The 12,101-nt window shown below is 41.8% G+C and overlaps 1 protein-coding gene across 1 annotated transcript in view; it reads left to right on the top strand.

Annotated features, from left to right (window-relative positions):
* The window catches only part of USP13 (ubiquitin specific peptidase 13), a 120,460-nt gene that overhangs the window by 23,599 nt on the left and 84,760 nt on the right, over window positions 1–12,101 (top strand). The window contains exons 2-3 of the mRNA XM_036349063.1: window positions 2,597–2,722; window positions 10,145–10,205. Coding sequence (XP_036204956.1) covers window positions 2,597–2,722; window positions 10,145–10,205 — 187 coding nt within the window. The remainder of the gene's footprint in view (window positions 1–2,596; window positions 2,723–10,144; window positions 10,206–12,101) is intronic.

Below are 12,101 nucleotides of genomic sequence, written 5' to 3'. Positions count from 1 at the left end.
ACCATTATGATGCTGTAATATATTTTCTTAAGAGTTATGACTATGCAAAAGAATATGTTTATTATTTAAAAAAAGTCTTTTGGAAATATTTACCTACTTATTGATCAAATGAATGTAATATGAAGATTTTTTCTAATTTTATTCAAATGATCTCATTTAAGGGACAAATGTGTCCAGAAGCACAGCTACGAAATTCTGAGGTTTTTGGCTATTTTATAGTCAAGTTTTAAAAATTTCATTTGAAAGTATTTGTTGCCAGAATATAAAATTGAAATTGATTTTTTTTCCTTTTAAAATTGTAGTGCTCTTTTTATTTTATTTTTTTTTGGTTTTCCTTTTTTCTTTTTTTTAAAAAATTAAATCTTTATTGTTCAGATTATTAAAGTTGTTCCTCTTTTTCCCCCCATGAAATTGATTTTTGTCTATTAAACTATCATATTGTTATCTTGCTAAATTCATGTATTAGTTTTACTAGTTGTTATTTTCAGTTGTGTGTATATTTGTTAGGATTTTCCATATAGACTATAATGTCCTCTTTATGCCTTTTGCCTCCTTGACTTTTGCAATGTATATGCTACAGTAATAGGCACCTGTTTGAACCAGTGCTGTTATAATGTTCTCATTGTGTCAAGACTTTATGTCTGGCTTATAAACCATAGATACTATGTTGGGGGATTTTATTAGAAAATTTTTAAATAACCAATCTTGAGCTATTAGAACTTTGAAAATGATTTTTCATATATTGGTAATGAGCATCAGTGCATGTTTTGACATTATAAAGGGGGGAGGAATAAATGGTGATGACAGGAGACTTGACTTGGGGCGGTGAACCCACAATATAATATACAGGTAATGTGTTATAGAATTGTACATCTGAAACCTATATAATTTTATTAACCAATATCACCCCAAGAATTCAATATCAATTTTAAAAAATGCAATGTCAGGAATTTTGATAGATGTTCGTTGGCAATTCTGACAGGCATTTAAGTATTTTGTTTTATTTGCAGGGCTGTGACTAACAGGATCTTAATAAAAATCCACTCCCATTGAGGCAGTATGGCTAATTTTAGATGCTAAGTTTACAGAGAAGCATGTTAAGCAGATTGAGAGAAAAGGGGAGATGAGACGGGATAGAAACTCAAGTATCTAAAATGTGAACAATATTTTTGACTATTCATTGTAGCATTATGTCTATAATGAAATAGTATTTGAAATATTGCATAGGAAGATAAAAAGAGAAAAAGATTCAGATTTAACTCTGACACTCCCAAGTTGTGTGAACATGGGCAAGCGACTTATCCTTAGTTTTTAAAAAAACTTTAAAGTGGAAATAATAATAAGCAGCTTGCAGTATTGTTTGGATTAGACATAATATATGTAAAGCACCTGGCACATACTAGGCATGCAATAACATGTAGTTATGATTATTATAGAACTCCATCCTCTAGCATTTACTTATTAAATTATTTTTTATGTATTAAATTATTATTATTATTTTTAAAATATATTTTATTGATTTTTTACAGAGAGGAAGGGAGAGAGAGAGTTAGAAACATCGATGAGAGAGAAAAACATTGATCAGCTGCCTCCTGCACACTCCCTACTGGAGATGTGCCCGCAACCAAGGTACATGCCCTTGACCGGAATCAAACCTGGGACCTTTCAGTCCACAGGCTGACGCTCTATCCACTGAGCCAAATCGGTTACGGCAGTATTAAATTATTTTAACTTATCAATGGATACCATCAAAAATTATATCTTCAAAGAATAACATCTTGCTGTAGCCTGTTTGGCTCAGTGGATAGAGCACGGGCCTGTGGACTGAAGGGTCCCAGGTTCGATTCAGTCAAGGGTACACACCTCAGTTGCAGGCTGGATCCCCAGCCCTGGTCAGGGCTCCTGTGGGAGGCAACCAATCGATGTTTCTCTCTTTCTGTCTCTCCCCCTCCTTTCCACTCCTCTCTAAAAATTAATGAAAATATACCCTAGGGCCATGGTTGGCAAACTGCGGCTCGAGAGCCACATGCAGCTCTTTGGCCCCTTCAGTGTGGCCCGAAGTTTCAATCGCACTCTATGTGCGCGCCCACACGTGGTATTTTGTGGAAGAGCCACACTCAAGGGGCCGCTGTTTGCCGACCACTGCACTAGGGTGAGGATTAACAACAACCAAAAAAGAAAGAAAGAACGGTATCTTTGAAGATCCTGCTGAAAGGAAACTGCATTGGCAGATGAGGAAGTAGCCTGATAAATCACTACAGCGATGGTAGTTGCATCGCTTACCAATTTCCTCCTGTCTCTTATTGCCATTTACCCTAGTTTGGAGAGTCAGACAAACACGTTTCCTTCCCTGGGCCTCTGAGGGTCTCACGCTATGAGACTATGCTTAGTTGTCCCGGAGCACTGGAGCCCGGGCTGGGGCGGCGTGGCCACTGGTGGCTGTGGAGCCACTGGGGCCACCGCAGTGACTGACAGCCAGGTGGCCCTGCCCGGCTTTGTCTTCATCATTCGCCCTGCTTCCCCTTCCCGTACTCTGTATGTAGACTGCTCGGTGAGGCGTTCTTGGCTAATGTTGTAACCTCTCTCTTTCTTCTAGAATTCTGAAGGTGGACTCTATGTTTGCATGAATACGTTTTTGGCCTTTGGAAGGGAGCACGTTGAAAGACATTTTCGAAAAACTGGACAGAGTGTATACATGCACCTGAAAAGACACGTGCGAGAGGTGAGAGAACTGCCTGGGTATCTTTCTTGTGATGTTGTCTTTAGTGCAGTGATGGCGAACCTCTGACACGCGTGTCAGAGGTGACACGTGAACTCATTTTTTTGGTTGATTTTTCTTTGTTAAATGGCATTTAAATATATAAAATAAATATCAAAAATATAAGTCTTTGTTTTACTATGGTTGCAAATATCAAAAAATTTCTATATGTGACACGGCACCAGAGTTAAGTTAGGGTTTTTCAAAATGCTGACACGCCGAGCTCAAAAGGTTCGCCATCACTGCCTTAGTGTGTGAATCACATGGAGACTTTACTGTGCCCGCCTAACTTCTGGTTCTCCTCGATGATGGGAAACAGCAACAGGACTGTCTGTAGAAAGTCATAGATTCCCCCCAAATCTTACCTTACCCAGTTTTATTTCTCTCTTCCTCTGAACCTCTGCTTGGAGTTAAGAAGATATGGGTTGGAAAAAAAAAATACAGAAAAGTACAGAAAATAATCGTAGAAACACTCATGGATCCAAAAATCAGAAATAAAAAATATTTGGATATTTTTGCTTCAGATTCATTTTTTCCCTTTTGTTTCCCTCACTCCTAGAAGTAACCATAGCTGTGAATTTGTTGTTTCTCACTCCTACGCATGTCACTATTTATTATAGGTATTCATCTTCTATATGTGGGATGACTGTGTGTTTTAAAGATGTAGATAAATACCATCATACTGTTGCCTATGATTCTGTGTAAAGCTTTCCCTTTCAACATTGTTTTTTGAAATCTGTTCATGTTGTGATGCATTTGGTTGTACTTAATTCATTTTACTAGTTGGTATTCTAGCTCGTCATTTATTATTCTACTAGAGGCCTGATGCATGAAATTCGTGCAGGGGGCTTGCTCCTCATAGCCCCGACTGCCTCGGCCCTTGCAGCCCTGGCTTCTTCTGAATGGTTGCTCTGCTCTTGGTCTAAATAGCATATTAGCTCTTTATTATGTAGGATTCTCCTATTAATGAACATTTAGACTGTTTCTTTTTTTTTTTTTTTTTTTTGCTTTTATCAGCAATGCAACAATGAACATTTTTAACCTTTTATCCTGGGAGTACATGTGCAGGATTTTTTAAGGAAATCTGTGTGGAAGCGATAATGCTGGCTTGTGGCTGTGCTTCTCCTTGCTTTTACTAGGTATTTACAGGTTCTTCCCCAGGTTGGTTGTACCAATTTATGCTCCTGCCTTAGGTGAACTCCTGGCTTTCCATAGCCTCATGCTTGGTCAGACTTTTCCTTTTGTTAATCTAATGGTTGCGAAGTAACATCTAAATATTTGGCATTTCCCAAATCAAAACAACAATGAGGTACCATCTCACACCTGTCAGACTGGCTATCATCAACAAATCAACAAACGACAAGTGCTGGAGAGGATGTGGAGAAAAAGGAACACTTGTGCACTGCTGGTGGGAATGCAGACTGGTGCAGCCACTATGGAAGACAGTATGGAGTTTCCTTAAAAAACTGAAAATGGAACTCCCATTTGACCCTGTGATCCCACTTCTAGGAATATATCACAAGAAACCAGAAACACCAATCAGAAAGGATATATGCACCCCTATGTTCATAGCAGCACAATTCACCATAGCTAAGATCTGGAAACAGCCTAAGTGCCCATCTGTAGATGAATGGATTAGAAAACTGTGGTACATCTACACGATGGAATACTATGCTGCTATAAAAAGGAAGGAACTCTTACCATTTGCAACGTCATGGATGGAACTGGAGAGCATTATGCTAAGTGAAATAAGCCAGTCAATGAAGGAAAAATACCACATGATCTCACTCATTCATGGATAATAGAGACCATTATAAACTTTTGAACAATAATAGATACAGAGGCAGAGCTGCCTCAAACAGATTGTCAAACTGCAGTGGGAAGGCCGGGGAGGGTTGGGGGGCAGGAGGTAGGGGGGTAAGAGATCAACTAAAGGACTTGTATGCATGCATATAAGCATAACCAATGGACATAAGACACTGGGGGATAGGGGAGGCTAGGGGACTGTCTAGGGCGGGGGGATAAATGGACACATATGTAATACCCTTTGTAATATTGGCATTTCCTTCTGTGAGAGATGAAGATCTTTCTATGTTTATTGGCCATTCTGGTTTTCTCTTCTCTGAGTTGCCTGTTTATATTTTTGATCTGTTTCTCTATGGGCGTACCCTTTTTCTTAAAAGTTTTATTTAGCTTTTTTTCTTCACATTCTAGATATAAAAACTTTTTGTTTTGTTGTTTTTTTAAAATATATTTTTATTGATTTCAGAGGGGAGGGGAGAGGGAGAGAGAGACAGAAACACCAATGATGAGAGAGAATCATTGATCAGCTGCCTTCTGCACACCCCACACTGGAGACTGAGCCCACATCCTGGGCATGTACCTCGATTGAGAATCAAACCTCAACCTCCTGGTTCATAGCTCGATGCTCAGCCACTGAGCCATGCCAGCTGAGCAATTTTTTGCTTTGTTTATGAATTATTTTATAGAATAGAAGTTTTGAAATTTGATATACTAAACATTTCTTGCAAATTGTGCTTTTTGTATTGTGTCTGAGAAATTGTTTTCCGACTCAAGGTCATACAGATATTTGTTTAAATGCTTTTACTTTTTTAGAAGTGTGTGTGTACTTTAACATTTTAGGTCTTTAATCCACCTGTAAGTTATTTTTATATTTCTGTGAAGTGTGGGGATCTACATGTTATTCTCCATGTTGATAGCCAGCTGTCCCACTATTCCGAGAGTTGTGCAGCCTTTCCCAGTGATTTTCAGAGCCATCATTTTTGTATTTTAACTCGCCATTACCACTCGGGCCTGTTTGGGGGCTCAGTTCTTTCCTGCTGATCTTATTTTTCTCTCTCTGCGTTGGTGCGACAAGCCTCATATCTGGTAATGCAGGCACTGTTTCCATGTAAATTTCCCCCAGAACTTTCCTGGGTTTTGACACTGATTTTTCTTTGTGGATTTTGGAGTCAGTTCATCTCGTTTAAAAAATCCTGTTGCAATTTTGATCGGGATCACATTCAGTAAGTAGACTAAGCTGTAATCCACGTCATTGTGTTAGCTTTGTGAGGGCAGGTGTTTTTGTCTGTTTTGTTCATTTCTGTGTCATCAGCTCTAGGTGCTTCATGAATATTTATTATTTATTCAACATGGCATACCTTTCTATTTATTCAGGGCTCCTTTATGTCCTTCAATAATATTTGGGAATTTTCAGTAAAGGAGTCACATTTAGTTAGCTTTTTAAAAGGGTCTCTGTAATTTTTGTAACTATTGTAACTGCTTTTATTTTTTATGCATTTTAATGTGATCGGTGGTGTTTGGGGATGTTTTTAATGTTCAAATGTTGATTTTATATTTAGCAGCATTTGTTCAACTTTCACTTTAGCCCTAATAGTTTGCAGACTATCTTGGATCTTCTAACTCATCAGTGCTGAGTTGAAGTTCATGTAATCTCTCCCCCTAGCCTACTTAACATGTCCTCTGTTTATTTTGGACAGTGAGGAGAGATCCCAAAATTAGACAGTGGGGACAGTAGGGGGAAGAGGAGGAAGAAAGGCCAGAAGGTCAGATAAGCCATAAACTCAATGATAATGTTGGCCTAATGTTGTATGATTTACATTTACTACTCCTGTTAGTCGGGACATAGCAGTTCTTGTGAAGTCTGCTTTGTTCCACATATTTCTTAGTATAAAGCAGTGGTTCTCAACCTTCCTAATGCCGTGACCCTTAAATACAGTTCCTCATGTTGTGGTGACCCCCAACAATAAAATTATTTTCGTTGCTACTTCATAACTGTAATTTTGCTACTGTTATGCAAATATCTGATATGCAGGATGTATTTTCAGGGGTCGCAACCCACAGGTTGAGAACCGCTGAATGGATTTTACAAAACGGGGGTTGGGGGGCGGCGTGCAAATGAAACAGGCCCAGAGACTTGAGGTAACTTGCTCACAGCCGCAGAGGCAGTGGCAGTTTTGCAGGATGCTGGGAATCTCGTACAGTTAGCTCTGCCTCCGAAATATTAGGTTAAATAGTTCACTCTGACCACGACCCTCTCTCGGCTTAGCCCTTCTATTCATTTATTCCGATGTGGATCTGTTGTTCTCACACTGACAGTTCCAGGCCTGTGATGTGCCCAGGCAGCCCCTTCCCTGCTTGGTGAGCCTGTGTATCAGGACCCCTGGCTTTAAACATTCTCTTATCCCCAATACCCTCCACTGACCCTCACGCCTGTGTCTGGCATCCCTAACTGTCCTCCAGAACTCCTACCAGTCGTGCCATTGGCAACATCCTCTGCTTTCATGCACACACCGCTGGGAGCCTGCACTGCAAGGGGTCTCGACCCTGTCCTGTTCCTGGCCTCCCCCTCTGCTGGGCCCATCACTGCCCAGCAAACCTAGTCTGTACCCTCTCCCACTCCAGACTCCGGATGCTTTCCTTCCTCCTGATTCTCGGAAAAGGATTTGGCTTGTACTTTACTGAGAAAACAGGGACCCCATGGACAGGGACTCCTCGAGCTCCTTTCTTGCCCCCTGGGAACTCATCTGCATCCAGTCCCTCCATCTCAGCAGAAAGCTGTGTTCTCTCTGTCCTCTTGGTCCTCTTTCCTCCAACCTGGGAAACTGCTCCTTCATTCACTCCACTCCTCCTGACACCACCAACCACTCCCTCTTCTGGCTGTTTATTCTCTCAACTTAAAAAAGAACACACCACACCTTAGCCGGGTGGCTCAGTTGGTTGGAGTGTGGTCCCATACACCAGAAGGCTGCGGGTTCAATTCCTGATTAGGGTACATGCCTGTTTCGGATTCATTCCCTGGTGGGGGCTCATATGAGAAGTAACTGATTGATGTTTCTCTCTCTCCTTCCCTTCCTCTCTCTCTAAAATAATCAGGAAAAAAAAAATAGAACACACCACAAAATTGTCCCTCTAATGTGTCCTCATTTAGTCATCCCATCCTTTAATTAAAGCTTTGTTAAAAACTTTTCTATGCTCATCATCTCTACTACACCTCCCTCTAAGTTCAACATTGCAGTCTGATCTCCTGTTAACCCATTATGACTGCGATGTTGTCAGTGACCTCTTTGGTGTCACTCTTGGTGGACACATTTTAGCCCTGATTTTATGTGACATTTTGAGTATTTGAACTTGTTGTTTTTTTTTGCAGCTGCTCCTCCTTGCTTTCTTGGGCACCATTCTACCCTGGCTGTCCTCCTGCCTTTCAGATTGCCCTTCCTCACTCTTTCACTAGCATCGCTGTCTTCATTTGCCCCTTAGTCATTGGCATTTCTTAGGATTCTGCTTGACCCTCCTGTCTTCTTTCTCCGAAAGCTGCTTCTCCTCCTCACTGTCTTGCACATCTGTGTCTAACCACCGTCTCTGAGCTGATGCCTCCAGATCAGCTCTCTCTAGAGCCGAAGACCTGGCCACCCCATTCTGACCTGGCTTTTTCTACTCAGAACATCTCCGGACTCAATGAGCTATCTATCCTCTTTCTCAGAGTTGTCCTTGGTCTTGAATGCTGGAGACCTAGACATCATTTGGATCCTACTTTCAGTCCATGACTGGTTGGCCACTAAGTCTTGCTCCCAAATAGCTCTGAAGTCCGTCCTGTCCTCTGCACCCCTGTTCTTCCTGTCTGAGTGCTCACCACTCCCTGAGGGACTGGTGCTGCAGCTTCCTGACCAGTCTCCTTCCTTCACACTTGCCGCCTTCAACCCACCCAGCCTGCACGCTGCACCCAGAATGATCTGCGCATCTGTGGCTGAAATCGCTGATGTCTCTCCCCTTGTTGCAGGATGAAGCCCAGACTCTTTTGCACATGATTCCAAGGCCCTCCATGTGGCCTTTCTAACCCTCACTCTTACTCCCCCAGCTTTGTGCTCTAGGCATAGCAAACCACTTCTCCTTCTTGGGACACATTGATTTCATGCCTTTGTATTTTTTTTTAAATCTGGGATGCTCTACTTCTACCCCCACTCCTCTTTTACCTGTTGCATTCCTGTGGTCAGCATATCTATCTGTCTGTTCATCATTCATCTATCCACCCATCCATCATCCATCCAACAAATACTTGCTGAGCAGCTGCTATACGACAGGCCTGCTGCTCTTCTTACCTGACCATCCCTGGCCACACCTTCCACCTCCAGAAGAACGATCCTTTCCTCCTTATGATATATTATTGAAGGCGGTAAGTTTGGAGGAAGGATGCCATGAGCTTGCAGAGAGATTTCAGTGACCGCCAGGACTGTTCAATGTGCCTTCAGTACAGGTTTACTTTTCTCCCTTTTCGAGGCAGGTGAGTGGAGGGCAGAGGACCAGAGGCTCTGAGACCATGGAGGAGCGGGAATCCAAGAGAGGGACATGAGTTTGGCATTAGGATTTGGGAAGACAGGTGTCTGAGCTAAAGTGTTCAACAGTTTTCACATTCCTAAGACGTGAACTAGAAACTCATACTACAAGCTGTAAAAACGAATGTGAGAAACACAAAGATGAGTCAGCCTTCAATGCCAGATGAAAAAAATGTGGGCGAGGAGACCTAGCACGAAGAAGAGCACAAACTGAAGAAGCAGCAAGGCCTTGATGCTGCCATGACACGTGACCGCACCCTGCCCTGTGTTGGAAACCTGCTCTCTTCTATTCTCCGAAAGAACTTACAATGTGGAGATGTTGCTTTGGCCATTGGAAACAAACATTTTTATAATCCTATGTGAGAGTAAAATATTTTGTGTGTCAGAGGGTAATGCATGACCTCTTTTTTTGCATGAACACTTGATGGGTGTTTATTTTTCATTGCTGCCATGATAGGTAGAAAATGCACGACATAGCCAGCCGCAGTGCTCCAGAAATGTCTAAGGAGGTTAGATTGATGTGATAGGACCAACTATCAGTGACTATAGATTAATATTTATTAAGCCTTTAACAATAATTGTTGGCAGGCCCAGGCCCAACCGCTGGGGACCTGGTAGGAAGCAGGGGAACAAGAGCCTCCCTCCTGGAGGCGCTGTCCTTCCAGAGTCCCTCCAGCGCTGGGCGTGGCCCCAGCCTCTTGGGAGAATGTGCCGATTTGAAGCTGGAGCATCTACTTCACTTTGATGCCTGGTTCCACTTCCCTTTCCAGAAGTGCTTTCTGTGTGAAAATAGGCAGGTGGAACAATAGCGTTGCCCTTCACTTACCTCCATTGACCTGGGTCAAGTTCCTGTTTATCTGGGATTCTCTAATCCAAGTGGAATATTTCCTCTGGACTTTTATACAATCTGGGAACCTTTGAGATTACTCTTCCTCCCACCCCACCCCACCCCACCCCACCCCACCCCACCCCACCCCCACTAGTCTTTTCCATGGGCTGCATTTTAACAATTTCTTTTTTTTTTTCTTTTCAGAAAGTAAAAGGGGCATCTGGTGGAGCTTTACCCAAAAGGAGGAATTCCAAGATTTTTTTAGGTAATGTGCATAGTTATCAGTAGCGTGCCCAGATAACTCTGTGTGTGTGTGTGTGTGTGTGTGTGTGTGTGTGTGTGCGCGCTTCATTTGGAGTAATAGGCTGTTTGTTGATCTGTACGGTAAGGATGAGTAGAACCAGGTTAATTTGAGCTGGGTCATCCTGGTGGTGAAGGATGTCAGCATTCCAGCCGGGTTAGTGTTTGAAACAGTTATGCTTACAGTGGCCGGAGAGTAACTGCAATTCTGCTTTTGGTCTTTCCCCCACTGCTTTTAAAAAAGAGACAATTTTCATGGTTTTCTTATTGTAATATTAGCCAAACTACAGAGTTTGTTTGGGTTTCACCGTTTTTTCCACTGGTGTCCTTTATGTTCCAGAACCCCATGTTTCCTTAACCCTGTCAAATCTGTGATGGTTCCTCACTCTCTTTTCACTTTAATAGTGGTGACGTGTGTGAAGAGGAGGGGCCAGTTATTTTGTAGAAGGGACCTCAGATTGGGTTTTTTGATGTGTCCTTATGATAAGTCTGAGGTTATGCGTTTTTGGCAAGAGTGCCACAGAGTGAGGTGCCCTCCTCTACGTGACATCAGGGGCATGGGGTGCTGTGTTTTCAGACGGGTGATGTGAATCTGATCACTTGTTGAAGGGTGTCTGGCAGGCTTCTCCACTGTAAAGCTACAGTGTAATTAATTAATGTGCTGGGAGTAATGGTTGGAGACTATGCTAATAACTCGTTTCTCCTCAAGGTTTTGCCTGCTAATTTTACCATCCATCAGTGGATCTTGCCTGCACAGTGGTGTTTGACTAACAGTGATTTGATCTCTCCTTCCTTCAGAAGAGCTAGCTTTGCTTATGCAAATGAGTAATGGTTTCTAATATCATGTTATTATGATCGTATGTCATACTAAGCTTCTGATATGGTTGTCCAGGAGAAAAAGTGGTTTGATAATGCTTGATGAAGCAAGTTTAAGTCCCTAAATGCCTGGGATTAGTATTTGAAAGAAATTTCAAACTTGTTTGCATACTGCAATTTCATTTTGGTGAAAAAAAAAGTGTATACACACATATACCTGTATACAGTTGTTTGTCTTGGAAATAATACAATAATTAATAAATAATACAAGAATAAACTCTGTGTTTCATGTGCATATGTGCATGCATATCTATATATGTGTGTACATATATGTAGGTAAATGTGTGTGTATATATGTATGTTTATACACACACGTATGCATATATGACTGCATGGAAGAGTGTGGAAGAGTCTGGCAGAATATACTCCAAATTGCTCAAAGTAGCTCTTTTCTGGAAGTGTGATTTTTATGTTCTTCTTTTTGCTTATTTCTTTTTAATTTTTTCCATAACAAATGTATGTTACTGTCATAATACAAAGACATTCATTATTTGAAAAGCAAAACCCTTGGAAACAGTCATAGAGCTGAGTTTCTTCCTGCTTTGATTCGCTATCTTGTCCTTTAACTTTGTTTCTTTTATTCAAAAAGACTTTGGGGTTTGATTTCTTTAGTGATCATTTTGGTGGTAGATGATGATGTCAAGTAACTGTTTTAAAAGATTAATGCAAAGGCAAGCACCGAGGTTTGTGTTTCATTCGGTGTGGACCCCTCTCACGGCTTCCTGGGAGCACTCCCCCACCAGCTCATTGTGGTGGGACCTGTCTCCAGGCTGCCTTGTGTTCACTCAACAGTCCATATCGCAGGAGACCCAGGATGTGTCCACGCTGATGTGACAGCCTCATGTTCTATTAGAATCTAGACTCTTCCCATGTTCCTGCTTTACCCTCCATCCTGGCCTGTGATTTCCAACCTCATGGTAACTTCATGGTGCAGAATGGCTGCTAGAGCTCCAGTCATCACACCTCCATTCTGAAAAGCAGGGAA

This window comes from Myotis myotis, unplaced genomic scaffold (genome assembly GCF_014108235.1).
Source record: "Myotis myotis isolate mMyoMyo1 unplaced genomic scaffold, mMyoMyo1.p scaffold_m19_p_2, whole genome shotgun sequence".
Lineage (NCBI taxonomy): Eukaryota > Metazoa > Chordata > Mammalia > Chiroptera > Vespertilionidae > Myotis > Myotis myotis.
Note: the sequence above shows the minus strand (reverse complement) of the source record. Positions and strands in the feature narration are given on the sequence as shown.